General features: G+C 43.7%; 6 protein-coding genes across 7 annotated transcripts; 2 read left to right on the top strand and 4 right to left on the bottom strand.

The window, feature by feature from the left end:
- Position 1: 1 nt before the first annotated feature.
- LOC135161936 (uncharacterized) lies at positions 2 to 5,984 on the top strand. Its single transcript, XM_064119952.1, has 6 exons — positions 2 to 3,894; positions 4,226 to 4,351; positions 4,404 to 4,493; positions 4,758 to 5,046; positions 5,197 to 5,546; positions 5,728 to 5,984. The coding sequence occupies exons 1-6, from the start codon at positions 3,575 to 3,577 to the stop codon at positions 5,852 to 5,854; spliced, it is 1,302 nt and encodes a 433-aa protein (XP_063976022.1). The 5' UTR covers positions 2 to 3,574; the 3' UTR covers positions 5,855 to 5,984.
- A 140-nt stretch (positions 5,985 to 6,124) lies between these two features.
- On the bottom strand, positions 6,125 to 9,019 carry LOC135161933 (26S proteasome non-ATPase regulatory subunit 11). 2 transcript variants are annotated; one of them, XM_064119949.1, is made up of 5 exons: positions 8,883 to 9,019; positions 8,283 to 8,653; positions 7,358 to 7,752; positions 6,747 to 7,071; positions 6,125 to 6,460 (listed from the first exon to the last, which is right to left on the bottom strand). In XM_064119949.1, exons 2-5 carry the CDS (start codon positions 8,601 to 8,603, stop codon positions 6,230 to 6,232), a joined length of 1,272 nt encoding a protein of 423 aa, XP_063976019.1. In that variant the 5' UTR covers positions 8,604 to 8,653; positions 8,883 to 9,019; the 3' UTR covers positions 6,125 to 6,229. The 2 variants fall into 2 exon arrangements, with proteins under 2 accessions (XP_063976019.1, XP_063976018.1); XM_064119948.1 differs by having other exon boundaries at positions 8,715 to 8,981.
- A 357-nt stretch (positions 9,020 to 9,376) lies between these two features.
- On the bottom strand, positions 9,377 to 12,753 carry LOC135161919 (pre-mRNA-processing factor 6). Its single transcript, XM_064119923.1, has 2 exons — positions 12,597 to 12,753; positions 9,377 to 12,218 (listed from the first exon to the last, which is right to left on the bottom strand). Exons 1-2 carry the CDS (start codon positions 12,689 to 12,691, stop codon positions 9,518 to 9,520), a joined length of 2,796 nt encoding a protein of 931 aa, XP_063975993.1. The 5' UTR covers positions 12,692 to 12,753; the 3' UTR covers positions 9,377 to 9,517.
- Positions 12,754 to 13,126: 373 nt separating this feature from the next.
- Positions 13,127 to 15,154, top strand: LOC135161930 (nucleoporin NDC1). The gene has a single exon (XM_064119943.1). The coding sequence runs from the start codon at positions 13,290 to 13,292 to the stop codon at positions 14,997 to 14,999; it is 1,710 nt and encodes a 569-aa protein (XP_063976013.1). The 5' UTR covers positions 13,127 to 13,289; the 3' UTR covers positions 15,000 to 15,154.
- On the bottom strand, positions 15,142 to 18,409 carry LOC135161920 (WD repeat-containing protein 36). The gene is made up of 2 exons (XM_064119924.1): positions 18,268 to 18,409; positions 15,142 to 18,192 (listed from the first exon to the last, which is right to left on the bottom strand). Exon 2 carries the CDS (start codon positions 17,947 to 17,949, stop codon positions 15,271 to 15,273), a length of 2,679 nt encoding a protein of 892 aa, XP_063975994.1. The 5' UTR covers positions 17,950 to 18,192; positions 18,268 to 18,409; the 3' UTR covers positions 15,142 to 15,270.
- Positions 18,410 to 18,476: 67 nt separating this feature from the next.
- On the bottom strand, positions 18,477 to 21,822 carry LOC135161928 (putative lipid scramblase CLPTM1). The gene is made up of 3 exons (XM_064119939.1): positions 21,175 to 21,822; positions 19,595 to 20,654; positions 18,477 to 19,431 (listed from the first exon to the last, which is right to left on the bottom strand). The coding sequence occupies exons 1-3, from the start codon at positions 21,238 to 21,240 to the stop codon at positions 18,650 to 18,652; spliced, it is 1,908 nt and encodes a 635-aa protein (XP_063976009.1). The 5' UTR covers positions 21,241 to 21,822; the 3' UTR covers positions 18,477 to 18,649.
- Positions 21,823 to 21,928: the final 106 nt, after the last annotated feature.

The following is a 21,928-nucleotide window of genomic DNA, read 5'->3' as shown; positions in this document are numbered from 1 at the left end:
TGCGCCCGGGGTCGCCTTACTGGAGGCCCGATGTGGCATGTCATCGTGGACACCAACGCACGCGCACCAACCCCGCAATATCTTCCCTCGAGCAAAAGAATATTGTAGGAATGGTGCGGCTAACATCCACCGTTTCGGGGATTACCCCGTCCCTCTGTCGTCAATGTGACCGATTTTATTCATGAGAACGGTAAATCATCCCGACAAAGTCGCACCGTCATTCGCGTGCTGCCGTGCAGTTTGGGGGACGAAGGTGCCAAGCTCATCATCTAGGCCATACGAATTTTTTTCCACTCGAAGAGAATTATTTCCGTATAATGACGGTAGTATTCCCACTATTGGCGGTAAGAAATTATTTTTCGGAAATTCCTGAGTGAAGGGATGAGAGGAATTTTGAAACATTGAGGGAATTCTCAGGTTCGTCACTGGAGAAGGAAAATTTACCAGAATTTTACAAGTTATTGGATCTTCAAAAGCGAAATTTCTCGAACGTTCAACAAGTTTAAGGTGGTGACTTATTTATATGTTATATTTTATAAATTTTTTTAATTGTTCGAGAAAAGCTACTGAAGCTAATTAAACACTGGAACTTTTTGTTTTTTTTTTCTGGTGATTTTTATTGCATTTTTCACTCCCTTCCTCGGGGCATTTTTCTGCAGGTATTTCTGCACTTGAGGAAATTTTAGACTTTTTTGTAGATCTCATTTTTCCTCGCAAAAAAGGGTACGAGGAAAATCCCGCCCTTTTGCTTATTTTTTGAGATATTCGAAATCAAAGTTGGAGATAAATCAATAGAATTCGTTTCATCCCTTTACCACGGAATTAAATTTTTATAGCCAATAAATTTTGCAGACTAAACTACTATTTATTATAAATACTACTATTTATCTATGAACTTACACCCGCCACCAGAATCATCAACAATATCCTGTAGTTGTCACTTCCAATAACCAGTTGCTTTTTCAATGAATACAAAACCAACGAGTCAATACAATTTTAAAGAAACCAAAAAAATTTCGTTAATCCTACTACAAATCTTAAATTTCGTCATCAGAAAGAAGAAATTAAATCTGCAATTTGCATTTTTCTCCCATAAATTATATTAAAATATTTCTCTATTGAAAAATAAATTAAAAAATGGAAATAGCAATTAATATTTCTCTCAGTGTGAAATAAATAAATCCAAAATACCGAACATCTTATTTCTCTTTTGGCATGAGTAATTGGGGAGATTGCAGGGTACGAGCAAAACTGAATTTCAAGGGGTCCTGAAAAATCAGGGGATAATTGCAATTGTCAACAGACGCATGCGTTCGGCGTCGGTTGCCATGGCTGCAGGATGCGAGAGGCAGCTTCATGTGGTTGCGTATTGATTATCTGGCTATCTCCGGTCTGTCGGCATTCGACAATATCCGTCTTTATCATTTTTGTATCGTTGAGGATATCGCAGGTTGATGCGCGTGAATTTTTCGAGGCCCAGAGCGACTGGGGTTCGGGGATTTAATAACTTTCTTCGTGTTTCTCCTGCCTTTCTCAGGAGTTTTCGGGTATTTGATTTATGGGAGGTGTACTACCTCTTCATTTATGCATCTGGCTCCATAACTGGGCCAGATGCATAAATGGAGCCAGATCCATTGTTGGTTTGAGGGAGACGAGAATATTTTTTTTATTTAAATATTGGTTGTTTTATGTTTCTAATTGTTATTTCAGTTTTTTCATTTTTTATGAGTGCTATTTATTTATTTATTCTAAATGTAGTCTTAACCACTTGTTACAGTTCTCTTATCTTCATTAACGTAACATGATTGAATTTATTTATTTATTAGCAGCTTAGGGCGTTTGGGGGCGAGAGATTTATTTTTTTTCGTGTTTTTCACGTTTCTCAGACTTTCTTGGCGTGCTTGCTTTATGAAAAATATAGCATCTTTTTATTTATGCATCTGGCCCAGTTACGCAGGGTGGTTTGCCTAGGAAAAACAACAAAAGACTTCTGGCGATTCTTATATTCAAAGATTCATTTATTTCCATTGCATTCATTGCTACATTTATATTTCGTAGTAAAAGTCAGATTCTCTCCCTGTCTTGCAATCGATTGATTCAAATAATTAATTTATTTGTCAATCAATTCTGAAGAAAATGAGAAAAAAGAAACGAAATCGCTTTGAAAAAATTAAATTTTTCAATTGACTTTCTCTAATTCCCTTAAGATTATCCCAAAGTGTAAAACCTCATCTGATAAAATCATCTCTCCGCTCATTATTTCAATTTAATTGCCATTCATTCACCGAATTTTCTTTCTGTCAATGAAGTAACACCAAGTGACGATATTCCCACATCAACATCCCAGCGGAACTGATGACAAATAATTTCGTAAACTAGAATATCTGCGGAAGTACATAATTAATTTTCGTTTCGCGTTGTGACAGACTATCGAGGACAAGGACACGATATAAAGGGAAAGAATTTCGCTGCTCACGACTGGCAATTTTGACCGCCAGATTATAAAAGGAAATTTTTTCCCCAGGGGAAATCACACAGGAACATTACAGAATAATTATTGTTCTAATTGAATTTTTTTTTCCCACAAAACACGAGGTTGATTATGATAGAAGGGCTTAATGGCCAGTGGTTGGACTGCAATCCACGGATCGTGTGCTGTAGTTTACGAGAGAGTTTAATTATAATGAGCATGACGAGCCAAAAGTGACACTCTCGTTTTCACTCCATGTCTCCCTGTCACACTCGGTGAATCCGCAATTTTTCAGGTTTTTTTCATCGCTCCAGTGTTCGAATGATACTTTCCATCATTTTTAAGTTTTATTTCACTTCATTTAATTCCATTAACGAGTTTTGAGTTCTAATTAGTTCTATTCCAATCACACTTTCGAGGCTGATGGGGGAAAATACATATTTACACCCCTTAAGCTGTATCACCACCCCCTTATACGGCCTACCTACCCCGTGGGTTCATCTCGACCTTCTTCGGGGGCTCATTTCAACAATTGTCCCTTCCTCCCCTCCACCCCCCACGCCCCCACCCGCTGATACCATCGCTCAGGTTTGCCGCAGGAAATTTTTTAAATCATCTCTTCAGATTGTTTAGACCACATTCAGATACCCTGACAACAAAATTGAAGACTTAATTCTGAACAACAACAATGCTTCCATTCAGAAACAAAACCGAAATGAAAGTTGGACAGCTCCGAAGGGCGAGTGCGACAGCCCCTTGTCACCTGACGTGTGACGCTCCTCTCTTCGTATAAAAACGCAATCCGGAGAAATTGGAGAGCCACTAGTTATTCTCACCTCAGTCGGACAATCGTCCTGGAGCGATCCTTGGCTTAGGTGGTATCACGTCTGCATTAAAAAACCTTCCTCGCCACCGTCCTCGAGCTGGTTCGACCCAGCTCCCGGAAGTTTCTCTCCGATTAACAGCAGTAAAAAATTTCATAAATCGAAAAATTGTAAAATTCTGTCGAAAAGGGTAACGACCGCAACACAAGAGTTCAGTCAGTGCCAAAATAATTAAGGAACTCGCGACAAATGACTTGATGTTCTTCTAATTGTCAGCGAAATGTCTCGGTGCTATCGGTACTACTGTTCGTCCATCATCGTGATGGTCCTTGTGATAGAATCTCAGACAGTTTCAGTGCGACCCGAGGCGGGTGAAAATGAAGCGATGAAGCCCTCTCCCGAGGAGGGGAATCCAAAGACGATAAATGAAAACTTGGAGATAATACTAGATCGCGGTGTCGTCGATAGGACAAATTCTAGTAAAAATAAACGGGCGGATCATGAGGATGTCAAGAGTGATGTGAAATTCGGGAACAGCGTCGATCACAGGGAGAAGGAGATAAGGAAGTTCTCCGGGGCTTATGGTGATACCAGTAAATTGTAATGAGGGATGAGGATAATTTATGAATTTAATTGATTAAAAAGAGGTCATAGTGATTATTTTGGAATTTTGAAGTTAATGAGGTGGAAAAGGGTTGAGTAAATCCAGAGAATATGACATAAAGAAAATTTCGAGTCTCTGGGATCATTTGAACCCACCTTTTGGTGACTTTTCTTGGCGCCTTCAACCCTTTTCCACAAATATGTTTTTAATATTGGAAAGAAGATAAAGAATAAGTTTTATTGTTGAATTTTTATTACGCACAAGAGTCGAGTTATTAATATAATATTAATATAAATATTTTCTCGCCTTTACATTTGATTCCTCAAGTTCGAACTGCTGTGGAGCTAGATTTGAAGTGTCCGATCATCCATCAGAATCCAGCCAGCAAAATCCCCTGAGACCCTCCGACAGTGATCGTTACTCAAATCGCTTCGGAAATCGACCGGACGATCGGTAAGTTGTGTGTAATTAATCTCGTTCATCAGAGGATTAATGATTGGTTAAGGTACGGTTGGCAGAGTACACCTGGACGACCCACTGGAGCCTCGACAACCGGCGGAAGTCTCTACGGCAGCCAAGGAAGTCCACCCAACAGGTTGTAATTAAAATTTAATATAATAGTACACTGATAACAGGATAAGCACACATTCCCCGGAGATTGTAACTTGTCCACTTCTCCTTGAATTAATAACAATTACCCATCTGTTCATTATTCCTCAATTGATAATAATTATCACACAGAAATTTTGATTAATAATATTATTCTCATTAGCATGAGTTGCGCAGAATTTTTCTTTATTTGGTCATTTTTGCGCGAGACGGCTTGACAATTAAAAAAATGTTTTTCGGAAAATCAAAGGTATGGATGGCGTCCTCCCTATGGCTCTGGTCTTGACTCAGAGTACAGCAGACCCCCGGGAACCCGTCCCCCGATTAACCGACCGGGCTACAACTACGGGGACAGTGGAGCCTACGGTACCAGTGGATTCGAAACCAGTCGTCCGGGAGTTCACTTTGTCTCCGGATCGCGACCTACAGGAAGTGGTTACGGAATTCACGGGACCATTGGAGAACAGGATGAATTCCCCGGTGATGCCGGAGCGGCGGATGCTCCGCCACCGATGCCATCCAACATTCACACGCAAAAAGTTAGTCATCTTCATTTTTTATTTATTTAGCCGGGTAAATGAATAAAAATTGTCTTTGAAATTCAAGTCTCCAGTCTGTGCTTAGAATGCGAGCCAAAAGATTTTTTTTTTCATGCAAATAACACAGGTCTTCTCTGATTGTCCTGTCAGGCAGTTGCACTGAAGGCTCTGGCGGGTGTTGCACTTCTCGGTGCAGCAGCTGCCCTGGCAGCCAACCCGGTCCTCTTACCAGTCGGAATCCTCGCAGGACGAAGGAGACGAGCAGTCGAGGGGACATTTCCCTCGGACGATCTCCAATTTCTCAACGGATTCCTCATGGATCATGTCCCTGGGATCGACGGGGAGACCACCAGTGAGGCGTTCTGGAAGGAGCCCCAGTGCATTGCTCGACTCACTTGCGAACTTCAACAGCACTACCTTAGGACCATGAAACATGATGCATCCCTGGTGCAGAAGGCACACATACTGAAAGGACGACTCGAAGAACAGATGCAACAGCTGTGAGTATCAAGATTTATTACTTTTTTCGAGATATCGAAAGGAAAATTACGTCCTGGTCTGTTTGACAAAGTTGTAGAGGGAATTCAACGATCTTTTGCTGCTGAAAATTTACAACTTGATGAAATTGTTAATGGAAATAGTTTCTTGCAAGTGAAATACTGATGCTTCAATGTTTTTCAGCATAAAAAGTGAAATTTTCAGTGCAGAAGGCATCGGTCACAGTCTCCAGCATCTCCTAAGAATCCCCAACAAGAATAATTCCCTCGAGAGCAACTGTACTATTTTCAACTGTAATTTATACGTATAATCAATAATTTAATCAGATTTAATCAGAGCATTTACCAATCGAACTGTATCATAAACAAACGGTGAGATAATCATCATAACTAGACAATAATGTTTATGAAAAAAACCATAAAATTAATTATTACAATCCATGAGAGAATTTATTTCGAATATCGATAAATACCTGTCGATGAGGTTCAATCAATTTTAATTTCCTATTTAATTTTTCCTCGTCCCCTTTCCCCCTTAACAAATGTCCACATGAATTAGTGAGATTATCGAGAAGAAGGTATGTCAATTGGCATTATTTAATGAGTGAAAGTCTCATAATAATTATTAATAAGTAGCAATATATAATAGATTTTGAAATACAAAGTTTTTTTTCGTGTTAAACGGGCTAGGTGAGCTTCTTGGCTTTCTGATAGAGAGTATCCACGACTTTTCCCATACTGTGTATTGTATCAAGAGCAATCTCGTAGGTTTTGTCACGTGGGGTGTCCTCGAAGACGATCAGAACACCCTCGCCCTGATCAAGGACACCCAGCAGCTTTCTGTCGAGAATCATCTGGGAGAGCTTCTTTTCAACTTGAGCAAGTGACAATGCTATGCAGGAAGCTATGTGGGCGACCTGAAAGAACAACGAATTCATTGAAATAAAAAAAAAAATTAATAACAATAAAAGAAAATTTCAACTCAATGGATATGATGAACAGTTGAAGCTGCAATATTAATTTCGTCAATTGTTTAGATTTAAAATACCTCAGACTGGCTTTTCAGCGCTAGAAATTAAATTTAGACTCAGAACTTGAATCGAATTTCTTTCCCTCGATTTTCAAAATGGAAATAGAGCTGAACAACTTCTAATTTCATTTTTTTTTAATGAAAAAAATGAAATTTGTCGATAATTATCGTACCTGTACACGAGAATATGGCTCAACCAATCTGCAAAGATTCTGTTCAAGCATTGTATCGTAAAGTGATCCAAGATGAGCTCTAACAATGACATCCTCCTCGAGTTCCTGACGATAATTTTTAACAGCGCATTGAAAATCAGCGAGCGATCGTTTATGACTAGCCTCTGCAACGGCTTTCATAGCGTCCAAATCTCGTCCGGCGTATTTCACCGCCAGTTTACCGGACATTATCGCCTGGACGTCCTCGGGAGTGCGGAGCATTATCTTCGACAGGAGCATGTATTTAAGAGCTGTCAGCGCCTTGGGACTGTCGACACTGTCGTATCTAGAAATTAATTCAATCTTTAAAGATCCAGTGCAACGACTCTTAAAGTCTCAAGCTGAAACAAAGAGGGTGAACCAAATGGAACGTCTTCAGGGACTAATAATTCGGAAGCGGCACAGGGCAATTACATTCCTTTTAATTAGTCGAGACAAATTGACTGATTTTTCCTCAGTTCAAAGTTCAACAATAGATCTTCAAAATGAAGAAAAAATCATCAAAGGTCACTCTGCCAATTCCAAGATAATGTCCTCCCGATGGGTCCAAAATGCACGAATAAATAAATTACCCTTCAAATGCCTCATAAAAGTACGAATAAGCAGTCTTGAAATCTCGTTCGTCAGCAGCGTGAAGAATACCAGACTGCAGATCAAGAGCGGCTTGCATCTTGGGAGGGCAATAAATAGCATTGGCAGTTGTTCTTGCACTGGTCAACGCAGCCCTGGCCTTAGCCAAATTGCTCAGAGCATGATAAGTCTTAGACTCCAGCAGCTGTACCTCAACGAGAAGCTGCTTGTCGTCCAGCTTCTTGAGCTCCTTGAGGAGGGCCGAGCCCAACTGCAGGGCTTCACTGAACATTCCAGTGTCGAAGTAAAGGGCTATCAACCTAGTCTCCAGGGATTGCCGGAGAAATGTCCTACGCTCCTCTTTCGCCCATTCTATGCACTCTTTGCAGAGTTGAACCTGTATTTGTGCAAAATAAATGAATTTCACTCAGAATTATTCAAATTCGTTACCTTCATTTTTTCGGGGCATTAATTCCTGCAGAGTTGAGCATTAAAGACAGACATTGAAATTGAAAATCATCTGATCAATTAGCTTTCAGTGAAAAATGACAGCAATTTATATCTTCCACAAATGGATAAAAACTCAGCTATTTCTATTTTAGGGAAGACATCTCCGTCTCAATAAAGAATTTCAGTAAAAAATGTCTTCCATTCTTGACAGTCACAGCTGCCAAAAATGGCTACATTCATTTCTCGCTCTTCAACAAAATCCAGTCTTCGATATTTCCCAATTTCTCCTGTCAAGGTTCATAATGAACTAAATCATTTCCACCCACGTCATCCAGACCCCCAAAAAATTCTATTCAAATCCTCGATATACTCCCAAACATCCAGAAAATTTTAGGTTATGGTATGTCTCAATCTCAACTGCTGCGTCATGAACGGTTCGATCACCCCCAGAACTAAAGTCCTCCAGGGGAAACTCACCTCGATACCGATGCCAGCCTCAAGATCCAGGAAGAAATCGACTAAAGACCTCACCAGCTTGGCGGCCTTGGCCTTGCTGATGTGACTCAAAAATGGTCTAGTTGCTTTGATGAGATCAGCGAGCTCCTTGGCCTTTCCCTCCTTCTTGTAGAGCTCTCCCAGCTGGAGAATACCCTGCTCCTTGATGCGAATGCTCTCCTCATCTTCCTCATCGAGGCCAATACTAGGATTCGATACAATTTCATGCAGAAGAGTTATCCCTTCACTGCGATTGGTTATACACGCTGCCTGGGCACGCTCGAACAACATCGCGCCTGCCATTTTACAACTCTTACTCCTGAGTTCGTCGAGGTACTGGAGCTCTTCAAACACTAGAACGATTTTATCAATATTTTTGGGGAACTTTGGGAAATTTTGGGGTTTGATTAGCACTTGTAACCGGCTAGTAGAGTCCTCAGTCGATGGGGCACTCTCAGAGGGTTGCGGATGTCACTGGGGTGTTTCTGGGGCTCTTGGAGGTCGAAGGGATCACTGGACTGGAGAAATTGGAGGTCTTTTTAGGGGCGTTGGGGACACTTCGAGCTGAATGTTCGGTCTTACCGTTTCAGTTCAATACTTTGGGGGATTTCATCAATCAGTCACCATCGTCTGCACTTGGACTGGGTATAAAAGCGTTTAGGCAAAACTCGTGTCATGGCGCTACGTGAGTCAAACGAGAGACTGTGATGGCATGTATGAAGTGAAGTTGTTGTTGCAGACAACTTCGTGATGGACGTTTGTGAAATAAAAATTCTCAAATGAGACGCTTTTTGTTTTATTCCAGTTGATTCGTAATTAAATTTTAATTTGTAATGATCAGTTAGGCTAATGATGTCGGACGTTGGCACAATATTGGGGGCAAATATTTCGCAGAGGATTGGCGAAATGTTGGCGACTGTTTCACCAAGAAATTACATCAAAATAAAATCAACTTAAATATCCTCTTTGTCGTCATCAGAACCTGCAGTAGATGGGGATTAAAAAACTTCTTTTTCCCACATCAAGATAAAAATAAATTCCCTCAAAGTCTAATGCATTCAATAATCCACTCCCAATGCATCAATTCAGAATCCTTCACGCTTTATTGTATAACTTCAATTACTATAGATTTCAATGAATTATTAAATCCAGTCGTTAATTTCCCTACATCAAAAAATATTACAATTTATCCCTTAATTAATTCAACGATCTGATCCTCATATCGGTATCGGCAGCTCCTTAGCAGCCATCACAAGGATCTGATCAATGCTCAGACACCAGTTCTTAATATTCTTGGATGTTTTACACCAGTACTCTCCATGATGTGGCTCAGCAGCTATGCATCTCTTCTTAACATCTTCCTGCTGCTCTTCACTCCCATTGAGTAACTCGAACTTATAAAAATACGCCCACGAGTCTCCAAGATCAGGATCAATCTTAACAGTTCTGTTGAACCAATCCCGACACTTGCTGATCTTGTGTTCACACCAGAACAGTTTGGACACAGCAAGAAGAACATGTGGATCGTGCTCGCACTTCTTCAGAGCATCAACACTCTTGGTCTTTCTCTGAGGTCTGGCCTCCATGAACAACGCCTCTGCCCACAGTAGCCCAGAGTTGGGGCACTCCTGGAGGCCTTTGGCCATGAGAGTATGAGCCATATCCCGCACACCCCCGGGTTTCATCTCATTTCTCACAGCCTCGAGCCACAGTTCAGGATTCTTCGGATTCCTCAGCCTCGCCTTTTCCAAAACCGATCTGGCCTTGGTGATGTGACCATTTCGCCTCTCAAGATCAGCAAGAAGCCTCCAGAGGGGAATAGCCCCAGGACACTTCTTGATCCCCTGATTGTAGGTATCAAGCGCCCTATCGAGTTGTCCCTGTTGCTCCTCGATCTGACCCTTCATCATCCAGAGCTTCTCAAATCCCTCGAAGGTCTTGAGCGCTTCCTTCAACAGGCTAATAGCCACATCAAGATTATCAAGGGCCCACTCAAGTTTAGCACTTTTCATCATGACCCTGGGTGTCGGTGCGGAGGCCCTGGCTTTCGCCAGAAGTCTCCTAGCCCTCTCGTACTCAGAATTCTCTGACTCGAGCTTGACAGCCGCCAACCAGATCTCCTCGGAATTGGGATTCGCTTGGAAAGCCAGTGACAATATGCCCCTGGCAGCTGGTACATCATTGGCCAACCACTTGGACTTGGCCCCCATCAGCCAGAGCACCTCGCTTTTCGGACAGTGAGCCACAGCCCTCTGCAGTAGCGTCTCCAAAGACTCCCTCGTTCCATAAGTCTTCTCGAAATAAGCTGCCCTCAGCCAGATGGACTTCTTACTGGGAAATGTTGCCAGGGCATATGCATAAACAGCTCTTGCGCATTCGAGTGCTCCCTGCTGGGCACAAGTCTCAGCGTCCTCCATCCAGGTGTGCTTTCTGTCCTCCTCCTCGACACCAAATCCAATGATCGCCTTGACAATCACTTGACAGGTGTGAATAGCCCCAGCCTTCTCCGTCTCCATGGCGTCCTTGAACCAGTGCTCCCGGTTGATCTCCACTCCGTTGGCACTCAGCGATGATATCGCCCTATCTATTATCTTATCTACCATGTGCTTGTTGCCATTCGCCTCTTCAAGTTTGGCAGCTGTCGTCCAGATTTGCCTGTCGGTCGGAATGTTCTCTCGAGCCTTGTTCAGGACCTTCCTCGCGTTGTCGTAGGTCTCCAGCCTCGCCAGGGCTAGCCAGAGGTCTACACTCGTAGGACAACACTCTACAGCTCGGCTCAGCAGGATCTTCGCGTCCTCCGGCTCCTCCAGCTCAACAGCCGCCTTCCAGAGTCTCACAGAATTCGGGATATGCTCCAGGGCCTTTCTGTAGACTCGCCTCTTGGCTTTGGCTTCCACTTCCAGGTCTGCTGCCTTTATCCAGATCCTCACAGACGTCGGAATGTGTCGGACGGACTGGGCGATGACGGCTTTTGCTGTGTCTGGTGGCTGGAGCCTCGCCGCCTCCAGCCACAGATCCTCGGATGTTGGATTCACCTCGCAGCCCTTCATTATCAGGTTCCTCGCTGCCTGCACCTTTCCCGTCACCTCCTCCAGCCTGGCTGAGGCTATCCAAGCGGGTGGATGATTGGGATTTGTCTCCCTGACGGACTTTAGAAGCAGTCTGGCTTTCTTGATGTCGTTTATGTCCCCACCGTACGTGGGGATCATACTCTGGAGGTCTGTCAGATAGCCCTTGGGATCGACTACCGTCTGTCCCTCCACGGAATCCGATACTTGATTCAGCTTGACGTTCATCAGAGTGTTTCTGGCCTGACCGATTTTACGAAGGTCCAGGTCACCCGTTGGCGTTAACATCCCCGGTGTCGCGACTCCGGGCATCATCGAGGCGAGACCACTCGAGGGATCAATACTCGAAGTTGACTCGCCTCCCAAGTTCCTCGCAAGAACTGAATCCGGTAGAGGTGTGAACTTTTCCGCTCGTGGATTTCGCTGCTTTCGGTTCCTCGCATCACCCACCTCCGGCACGTTCTTCCATTCGTCCTCACTGACGTTCACCAACTCGCGTTTCAGGTCGGAGAACTGCTGCTGAATCTTCGGGCGTTCCTGACGGTAACGCTCGAGCTCCTCGCGAAGACGCTTTTCACGGTACTCCTTGCGCTTCTCGTCCATTCGCTTGTCAATCGCCTCGTAGATGGCGTCCGCCTCCTCGTCATCCTTGTCGTAAGGGTCTTTGCTGAACAGGGAGCCTCCGTACCCTGAGAACTCGTCGTAGTTGGAGTCGTTCAGGTCTTCCTCCTCCTCTTCCTCCTCATCTTTCTTCTTGGCGCGCTTCGTCGGCGGTGCGTGACGGTCGTCCGAGACATCGTTGGCGTCACGCGCTGGACCGATGTCCGAACGGGTGGTGAAACCTGTTGCTCTGGAGAGAGAATAAAGGGTCAATGGAAAAAATATTTTCTGAGAAGGGTTTTCAGAGTTTAGATTTCCTCATGAAATTTATTCATTCAATTTTTTGTAATGATTTGTCAAAAACTAAAATCACATAAAACCGTACAACGATCTTGAAGAGAAATGATTTTCGAAAATTGTCTTGTTCATTTCCAGAAGACACCAAAGAATTGGTGACAGTATTTTTACCATAAAAAATCATTTTTGTTGTCCGAAAGATGTTTGTTTACATCAGTATGAGAGAAACGTGCTTCCAACGTTCGGAAATCATAACGACCTCGACAGCATGCAATTAAATTTCTCTAATAGACCACAGCTAACAATCCAGGTTAAACACGCAGTAACTTACCCTCTGCCAACACCAGCTACATATCCCAGTGGTGCTGGCACCCCCAAGAAGTGCTTTTTGTTCCTCGTTGACAGTGACGACGATGGCACAGCCATTTTTCAACCATCCACACCAACACATGCATTCACTAACACCGACATAAACTGCTTCAAGAGCTCCCTAGTCGAAATCTAGTGACATAACCTCAAACCACGTCCGCTTTCAATCCCCAGGGTTCCGCCTGTGGCACCCAGATGTCACTATCTATTTTTATGTTAAATTATTTATTTAAAAATCAATAAGAATCTAGCGAATGATTTTGGGCTCAATGCAACCGGTGCAAACCTAGTATAAACGATAGAATTAGTTCATTTTGTTGGATTCCGAATAAAAAATTTATCCACACAGCTTTATATGGGAAGAAACTGATATTTATTATTAAAAACCGTATTGAGACTTATAAGTACGAAAAGCATACGAATGTTGTTCCTCCATTAATTTCAAAAAACAACCCCCCCACCCGGTTATCTCAGCCCCCCACTAGAGGGCCAACTTTTCCCGGCATTTTAAGCTTACGAGGTTATGTACAGTTCAAATCCACCTGGTGTTTGCCCGTGTCCTAGTCATCCCATAACAATGCAAAACCCGGTGATCGAGAGAGGAATAAATTGCGGCTAAATCCTCATTAAAAAGTGTTAAAATCAAACCCTAACCATGTCTCAAACACCTCACTCCGGTTGGAAGGACCTCCTTTTCCAGCGCATGCTGATGTCAGTGATCTCCAGCATAATGGTCCAGTGCATGGTGATGTCTCTTGTGATTCTCCTGATGCACCTCTCCCCAACGAAGCCCCTCTCCTGGCTGGAGGAGACCCTCAGTCTAATCACCTCCCTTCGCACCTGGTGTTACTACCTCATTCTGTCAACAGTCATAGTCCTTCAAGGTGTTGTCTGCAGCAAGAATTACCTCACCTCGCCTCCCATGGCCGATACAAGATTCACAGCCCTCTGCAACACCTTCACCGCTCACAATCTAACAGCGATCACCCTACACCTGACGATAGGAGTGATCCTGGTGTGGCTTCACCTGTCCTTCGAGAGCTCCATAACTTTACGAAAAAAGTGTGAAAACACATCTGGCAACTGTCTCACAGAGGAGTACATTTACCTGCTGTTGTCAGGGCTGTTCACAGGGATCCACTACTTCCTCAAGAGCAATTTCTTCCAAATGAGACGCCTAGAATTCCCAGTGATACCACAGAGTAAGTTCACACAAGTGAGACGAGAGATGTCTCGACTGATACCCAGTGCAATGACAAGTGCAGTCTGGCCTGGAATGTACTTCATGGCCTTCTATTACACCCTCGGTGGATGCCTCAGGGGCCTGATCAGCTCAGTGTTCTTTCTGAACGTTGAGGACGAGCCCCTGGACAGTGTTTCTCGACTCCTCAACGTTCACCTCATGTTCAGAGTCTGGTTGTACATTGGACTGTTCTCGTTGACGATGGAGTCCATGCACCTGCTCTTCCAGGTGCACTTGACAGAGTGGATGCAGTTTGACATTGGCCAGAGTGTCTACAGTGACGATCAAGGCATGATGAGCCTCTCGGAGGCACTGGCCATGGAGGATGTCCCCATCATTCAGCATCTTGGATACTTGGACCTCGTGACGTTGGCGGAGAAGCAGAAGAACAGGAGACAAATCATTTTTTCATTGAGCCAGCCTGGAGGACATCCCTACAACTGGAATTGCATTGTGGACAAGTGTCTAGGGATGATCAGGGGGTACTCGAAGAGGGTCGAAGAAGTGTGTGCTGTGAAGCAAGAAGTTATTGCCCCTATGAAGCCCATTGCCATGAGCCTAGAGAGACCTTACTCCTTTCACATGAGGAATCTCGCAAGGGTTGAGAGCCCTGAGAAGACCCAGGGGAGTTGTCCCAAGCCTGTGCCATCGACTGGAGAGCTGATCATGGAGTTCTTCAATAGCAGGAAACAGAGGATTGTGGACTACATCATGTCCAAATCGTTAGTCTTCTACTTTTTTGGGGTTAGAAATGACAGCAAAATTCGACATCTTTTGATGAAGGGACAGCCAGTGATTTGGGCTGTCGAGGCTATTTCATCGCTGGCTGTTATTTCTTTAAAGGAGGATCCTTACGGCATTGTCCAGAAGGATCTGCCGGCCATGATTGAGGCCCTGTTGGGGCTCAAGCAGGCCCTGGACAAGCTGCATAAAATGAACCTGTTGAACAGGAAGCCACAGCAGGACGACAAGGAAGTCAGGCATTTGTTGGGGGTATTGAGGACTGCTGATAAGAGGGGGATCTACAAGATCGTTGTCGCCTTCAGAGACTACTTTGATGATCTTGCTCTTGAACAGGGAATCAAGGATCAGCTCCAGGGATTTTTTTCGTTTAGAGAATGAATGTTTACTTTATGTAATTGGCTACTGCCTTCTCTGTTAAAATTAGTATTAATAGGATATTTTTGATATTCTTGAATATTATAAGGGCTCATTCTCAAGTGTATTTGTACCTCGTTGGTTTCTATGAAATAAAGTCTCTTAATTTTTCTGTAAAACTTCGTTCTTAACATTTTTATTTCTCCATTATTGTCCAACATATGAGCAAATAATTAATTCTTCATGAATTCGATCCACATATTTATTAAACAAAAATCGAATATCAAATCTCTTTTTACATTCTCTTAACATGCTGCACAACACTCAGATTATAATACAATTTGTCCCTGATTGTACTCCACATTTTCAACTGAACACTCTGAAGTTCGTCCAAATACCTCCACAACTCCTTCTCCTCCTGGATTTTCGTTCCATGGATCTTAAGAAAAACCGCTAAATACGCCTGCGCCAGTTCGAAGTCTTTCTTGCTCTCCATCATCCACTTGATCATCTTCATGAACTGCAGCATGACTAAAGTCGAACAAGAAGGATCCAATGATAGTGACTGGATTTCAAAGTCGACAGAGCTGGGCCCAAGTTTTTTAAGCCTTGAGACAACTTCAGAGAACTCATCGCTCTCAGCTGTCCCCTTTAATAATCTCCCAAAACCCGTGAGGTTGCTGAAATCAGAGGGAATCAGTAATTTGCTGTTCTCGGCGTCCTTCGGTGTCTCAGACAAATCAAATTGAATATCTAGGGATGGAATCGTTGGAAGGAAGAATGGCGCTGCCTCTGGTGCCTTGGGTGGTTCCTTAGGCTTGTTCCTCTTCTTCACCACATCGATGTTCAATAAATTCTGCCACTTGGAATTCGCCAATGACGACATTGTGATGAGATTGGCATTCAACTGCTCGGGGGATGTGTATTCGTCGTCCTCTTGCTCTGGTGAATCCACTTCGACCGACTCGATGTTGTCGTTCTGCTCTGAGGACGAGCCTGGCAGAGTTATCACAGGAATCGATGAGTTTGGAGTGATTGCTCTTAGGGAAACGTGGGTGAAGAGAGTCTTGTTGGACCAGAGGTAGACCCCAAGATTGCTGATGTGCGAGGTGACGAGGTAATCACCCGTCGCTGAGAAATCTAGGGATGTACAGGCTTCTGGTACTTGAAAGACGTCGACAAGTTTAGCAGAAGGAATATCCCAAGTTCTGATAGTAGCATCCATGGAGGCTGTCACGAGCCACCTGGAGTCCGGACTAAAGGTAGCATCGGTGAGATGTCCAGTGTGGCCCCTGAAGTGCCTGACAACTCGTCTCGTCTCAAAGTCAATCAGTATCAAACTGAAATCGTCAAGAGCCAGGGCTATCAGGGAACTCTCTCTGTGTGTCCTCAGCCACTTCACAGGTTCACTCAGTGTTACTACCATTTTCGGTACTTGCCCCTTTCCAGACTGGAATCCCCAGAACTTTATTTTACCATCTCTCCCAGCAGTCACCACTTCCTGGTTGAGAGGATCCACCATGATTCCCTTCACTGGGCCCTCATGTGCCCCCTTCTCTCCCCCATACGTCATTCTGTGAATTCCACTCTGAATATTGAACCTCTCCACGTGTCCAGTGTTGTACCCAACCAGCAGGAAGTTTCCACAGTGGGTGAGGAACAAACTTGTCGCATTGGCTTGATAATTCTTCTTGAATCTCGTCGGTAGAATCTTGTGCTCCCCCATCTTCAATTTGTCATACGACCAAGTAGTGACAACCCCAAGCCCGAGATGAGCAGCAGCAATATTATCCCAGTCCTTCTCCCTCGTCATCTCCATGGCAATTTCAGTGATGGCAGGCATGATTAGATTATCATCAACATTTCTCCCCTTTTTCTTGGACGCCTTCCTATTAAATGAAGCCCTCCCGAGGCTCTTATTGAAGGTCTCAGTGATGGTAGAAAAAATCCTCAGAGAGGAGTCTCCCCCAGCTGACAGAATATTGTGCCCATCCAGTCCATAAAACCTAACAAAAGTCGGCGGTTCCGAATGTCCCTCCCTGATCCTCAACAGTCTGGCAGCACCATCAGCCAAATCGAATATCCACAGCTTCAGAGAATTATCAGATGAGTTGGTCACCATCAGTGGCTCATTGGAGAGACACTGAACCCCAGCAACAGCTGCATAATGAGCGTTCAGCACCTGACTTTCCACCTTTCTCTCCTCAAGATTCCAGAGTACAACGTGACCCTGAGGGCTACCCGTTGCCATCACAGGATTGTCGTCACTTCTGAAGGATATCGACGTCACCATTCCCCAGTCCTGTATCACCTCAAATAAGGTGACATCTAATTTAATGTTGTGCATTTTTATTTTGCCATTCGCAAGACCAATTGCCATCACATCGATGGCCGGTGCCTGCTCCAGGGCTGTCACTGGTGAGTTCCAACCATTGAACGTGTAGATCATCTTTATGGTCTTGAGATTCCACAGCTGGAGATGACCCTGGTCACTCCCCAGGAGAACTTTATTGATGTACGTGTTGGGGTGAACTATTTTCGTGATTTTAAAGACATTGTTGGAGAAGGTTAAGGAGAGAACTTCCTCCTCAGTTTTTATCGAGAATAATTTTAAAGTACTCTCTTCGTCGATGGAGATGATATGGGGGCCGAAGGGGAGGATCAGATGAACAGGCTGGCTGTGGCCTTTGTAGGTGTGTTTTAATTCGTTACCTCGTCTCCAGGCATAGATTGTTGTTTCACTCGCTGTGTAGACGTGGTAGGCGTCCCCGGAGAGACATGTTATGTCGTCGGGGTGCTGTCCGGAGACACTCAGAAGGGTGAAATGTGCACACCCGTACGTGTGGAAGGCTCGACCCACTGATGTCACTATCAGGTTTTCCTTTCGACGATGGATGTACCGGGTCAATAAGGGAATGTGGTTACTCACGTAACCGAGGGCACGATTGCGGGAGAATATCTTGCTTTCAGGCATTTTTATGATTTACAACTGTGTACTGGGGTTCGGAGGCACTTTGTGGAACATTATCTTGGAGACTAATCGGTGTCTAGAGCACACGGCACACGTGGGTTGTTGTTGTTATTACTTAGAGGTTATGTACTGATTTTTTATGGAAGTTTTTGAAACGTGGGTTATGGGTGGTGGACGAGAGGGCAGCACAATAGAACTCTCTATAGACATGTCTGTTTTACCGACTGAGACGTGAGCTTCCCCGCTCTGAAGGTAAGAGTCGGATATCATAATTAGAATTTATTTGTCGAGACATTCAAAAGCCTGAATAGAAATACTCACGTCTCACATGTTCATAATTAGCCGATTCTTGATGGGCTCAGGCCAAGTTAATTTATTAGCTGTATTGATTCTTTGCCGTAGAGATCGATCTATTTAGAGTTCTATGTGGGGGATCCCCGAATGATTGATTCGATTACTGAAATCAATGTTTTGGTGATCGAGTCATTCTATCACAAATTGGTTTAGGAAAAAAAAAGGAAAAACCCACATGAGGTGAACAGCAAATTCTATATTACGACAGTTCTTTTTGTACTTTGGTACAGTTAACCTCATTCACATTCCAAATAATTAACTTAATAGCATAATTACAATACGAATATAACAAATTCATCTACATGAAATTAGGAGAAATTTATTTATAATGAAATTCGCTCACTCAAAATTAATCGTCCTTCTTGCTGCCTTCGATAGCTTTAGCAGGGCCACTGCCCCCTCCATTATCAACAGATTTCTTTGTCTTGTCCTGGGAGGCCTGAGCCTCCATTTCTCCCGAGTATCCGAACTCATTGACCCTCGAGTGATCAGTTTTGTATATCCAGCGTTGATACAAAAATATAAAGAACACAATATCATCGCGGAAACAGCCGAGTCGATAAAGTGTCGGCATTTTAATGACAAAAGCGAATATATCGTCGATAAATGTATTCAAGAATTTGTAGGACATCATTCTCCATGGCAGATGTGCAACACTCTTGAGTTTGTAATTAATAAATAGCTGTGGTGTCATCATGATAAATCCAAACGTCAGTAAAAACCCATAAAGCATGTTTAAAACCCATGAGTACCAGCCTTTATGCTCCAAATACATGAGTGAGTAAATGGCATAACCACCGAGAAGTGGATAAAGTGCCCAGGACAGATATTTAAATGCTAATCTGTCATATTCTTTAGTGGAAGACTCGACGTACGAACCTTTGTCGCGGAATGTCACACATGGAACTACTCCCATCAACTTGGGACGCGATCGGTCAATGCTTATGTCAACTACCTTATTTATCTTCCATATCTCGATGCACAGACCTATCCCACAGCTTATACGAACTAGGGTATTTGTTTCGTTATCTAAGACGTATAGAAGCACTACTAGCGATTGAAAGACGTTGAAGAAGACTGATCGGACTGATAGCCCTTCCAGAGATTTCCGGTTGTTCCAAAATTGAATATCTGAAAAATGATAGAGAATTAAGGCACGAGTGTCAAGAACTTTAAGAAAATACGTTCAGAGTTTCAAAGTATATATGAAAAAACATAAATCTCTCGGCTTTCTAAAAAAGAAACCTTAGATTCCATAAAAATGGAAATTCCTACATTTTGTCTGATGACTCACCATTTTTAAACGCCAGGAATTCAAAAATACTATGCAGAATAGACACAAAAATGGTCATCCCCAGTAACACGGGATTCGTCTCCAAAATGGTTTCCTTCAATGTATCCTGATCACTGTCCTCCTCATCAGCAGAATCCCCAATCAGCGAGGAGGTCCACTTGTTCCTCATGGACTGGGCGGAGTAAATTTGCCACTTGAAGAGCGACAGTGGCTGATAAGTGAGATGAAGCTCCAACGTCTTGACAGTATCATTCAGAGGTTGATAATCCCTCTGCATGTTCCAGAAGTCATTGAGATGGATAACGGGCTTGTAGGCACTGCCTCCCTTGATGAATTGGATGGATTCGTCCAGTGGTGGAGGCACGTGTCCGTGAACCCAGTTGGTCTGATCAGTTACGAGATTGATAGTGAGGTTAGGATGCCAGTGGGAAACAATCTCCTGGTCCATTATCTCAGCTTTTTTTATCTCCTCAGCTGTTGCTGTCGTCTCGCCGGTCAGCAGATTGTGCCTCTTCAGGTACCGAATTTTCTTAAACTTGTTGAGCATTCTCTTCGTGTAACAGTAGGTGTTGTTGTTGCCACGAAAATCGCTGCTTTCATCTATCGTCTCAGAAGATTTTCTCTTGGTCGCGTAGACGTGAATGTAGATCGATCCATTGTTGAGGAGTCCTTTTGAGGGTTCGAATGTGTAGTCCATCGTTCGGATGCCATCGCTACTGGGGCCTGAATACCAGTCCCCGTAGATGAGATTCCTTTCGTGCCAAACGAGATGATCCAACGCATGATCGTCCTGGGAGCTGAAGTGCTCGGACTCCGAGAGGAACACCCAGAGGTCGAAGGCTGTTCCGTTCTCAAAGAGATTTACTGCGGGGAGTCGAGCTCCTGGGGAGGACACTCCGAGGTTAGATGAGGTCGAATCCGCTGGGGAACGTCTGAAGAACGAGGTGACGAAGTAGATTATCAGGGACCTTATTATGAGCGACTTTGCCACTGCGAAGAACGACTCCCAGCGGCTGGGCTGGTTGTTTGGACGGGCTAAAGTGTCGCCATCGTTCACCACCTGTTGGCAGATTTTTTAAGGAATTAGGGACCGATTAGTTTACGTTCTTTTTAATGCATTTTAATCCGGTTTCATCAATCATTTAACAATGAGAACAAAAATCCAACTTTTCTCAATTATTGAACCGAAATGGGTCGAGGTCTTATGAAGGAATCTACAGAACCTGAAGACCATCTAGTATTTCGATAATTAAATTCGAACAGAAACATGCTATGGCTCTTTTTCAATTATCAGAACGATCTTCTGAACATGCACAGTGCAATGTCGCCGCTTTGGGAGTTCGTATTGGAAAGAATTTTAAACATTGCCATGGAGACAGGAATCCTGTCTCAGGTAAAATTAAATTCCAACTGTTTGCATTGGCGTCACCAATGGCGGGGAGGGCCTTCTCCTCAAGCACGTGATCATTACCATCAGTCAAGTTGAATCCCCACCACTGTGAAAAAAACCCTCAAAAGGCACGAAAGACATGACTTAAAATTCATATTTTCTTCTCGTCAAATCAATGAAAAACTCTCACCTGATTTTCGCCATTATTGTCATTATCTTGGGCGAGTAATTGGCCATTGTCACGTTGATCCGCCATGGAAATGTAGCTCGTGACAGTTTCATCAACTTCACGATGGCTATTCACCACCCAAAGTTATCTCAAGAATCTTCACCTGAAATTCCCTGATCCCCGGACGATCTACGGATCGTTATTTCGAGGGCACCTGGACCTCTAAACGTGATGAAGAGGCTTCGACGATCACGGGGAGTGACGATGACTCCCCAATTTCGTTCCCCGAATTTTCCGTGATGATGAAATACCACTGATTGGGCAAAAGAAGAATTGAGCCTCCGAGATGGTTATTCACGACAAATTCAGAATTCCGTGGGAGAGAATTCTTATGACACCAGAAGGGAGTTCCTCGGGTGATGAAGGGAATTCAGTCTGACGTAAAAATGTCAGGGGATTTTTTGATCAATTCCACGTGGAGCTTGATAAACTCGGGAGAGTCACTTTCTCGTGATTGTCACAGGCCCAACAGTAAAATACGAGGAAAACTTGAAGCACTCGAGACTCAATCACAGTCGGCTCGATCACAGTTGAGTATATTTCGTGTTTTTTTAGCCCGAGTGCTCTGACAACCACTCGATATGCAGAAGAGAAAGACAGCATCTATTATAGCCAAGGATACTTACTACAGACCGCCACCCTGCGAAATCATGAACTCCCTAGGAATTTTTGGGTGACGTAACAGTACCACCCGTTTTTGAAATACCGTCCTGTC

This window comes from Diachasmimorpha longicaudata, chromosome 4, assembly GCF_034640455.1.
Source record: "Diachasmimorpha longicaudata isolate KC_UGA_2023 chromosome 4, iyDiaLong2, whole genome shotgun sequence".
NCBI lineage: Eukaryota > Metazoa > Arthropoda > Insecta > Hymenoptera > Braconidae > Diachasmimorpha > Diachasmimorpha longicaudata.
This window is presented reverse-complemented; position numbering and strand designations above follow the sequence as displayed.

Coding starts and splice junctions, on each gene's coding strand:
- LOC135161933 (XM_064119948.1), bottom strand. Junction 7,753..8,282: donor AGGCTGGCATCGGTATCGAG/GTGAGTTTCCCC, acceptor GCACAAATACAG/GTTCAACTCTGCAAAGAGTG. Junction 6,461..6,746: donor AGCCATATTCTCGTGTACAG/GTACGATAATTA, acceptor TTGTTCTTTCAG/GTCGCCCACATAGCTTCCTG.
- LOC135161928 (XM_064119939.1), bottom strand. CDS start 21,240: ATGGCGGATCAACGTGACAATGGCCAATTACTCGCCCAAGATAATGAC. Junction 20,655..21,174: donor ACAATAATGGCGAAAATCAG/GTGAGAGTTTTT, acceptor ATCTGCCAACAG/GTGGTGAACGATGGCGACAC. Junction 19,432..19,594: donor ATTCCTGGCGTTTAAAAATG/GTGAGTCATCAG, acceptor ATCATTTTTCAG/ATATTCAATTTTGGAACAAC.
- LOC135161919 (XM_064119923.1), bottom strand. CDS start 12,691: ATGGCTGTGCCATCGTCGTCACTGTCAACGAGGAACAAAAAGCACTTC. Junction 12,219..12,596: donor GTAGCTGGTGTTGGCAGAGG/GTAAGTTACTGC, acceptor TTCTCTCTCCAG/AGCAACAGGTTTCACCACCC.
- LOC135161920 (XM_064119924.1), bottom strand. CDS start 17,949: ATGCCTGAAAGCAAGATATTCTCCCGCAATCGTGCCCTCGGTTACGTG.
- LOC135161936 (XM_064119952.1), top strand. CDS start 3,575: ATGTCTCGGTGCTATCGGTACTACTGTTCGTCCATCATCGTGATGGTC. Junction 3,895..4,225: donor TATGGTGATACCAGTAAATT/GTAATGAGGGAT, acceptor TGATTCCTCAAG/TTCGAACTGCTGTGGAGCTA. Junction 4,494..4,757: donor CAAGGAAGTCCACCCAACAG/GTTGTAATTAAA, acceptor GGAAAATCAAAG/GTATGGATGGCGTCCTCCCT.
- LOC135161930 (XM_064119943.1), top strand. CDS start 13,290: ATGTCTCAAACACCTCACTCCGGTTGGAAGGACCTCCTTTTCCAGCGC.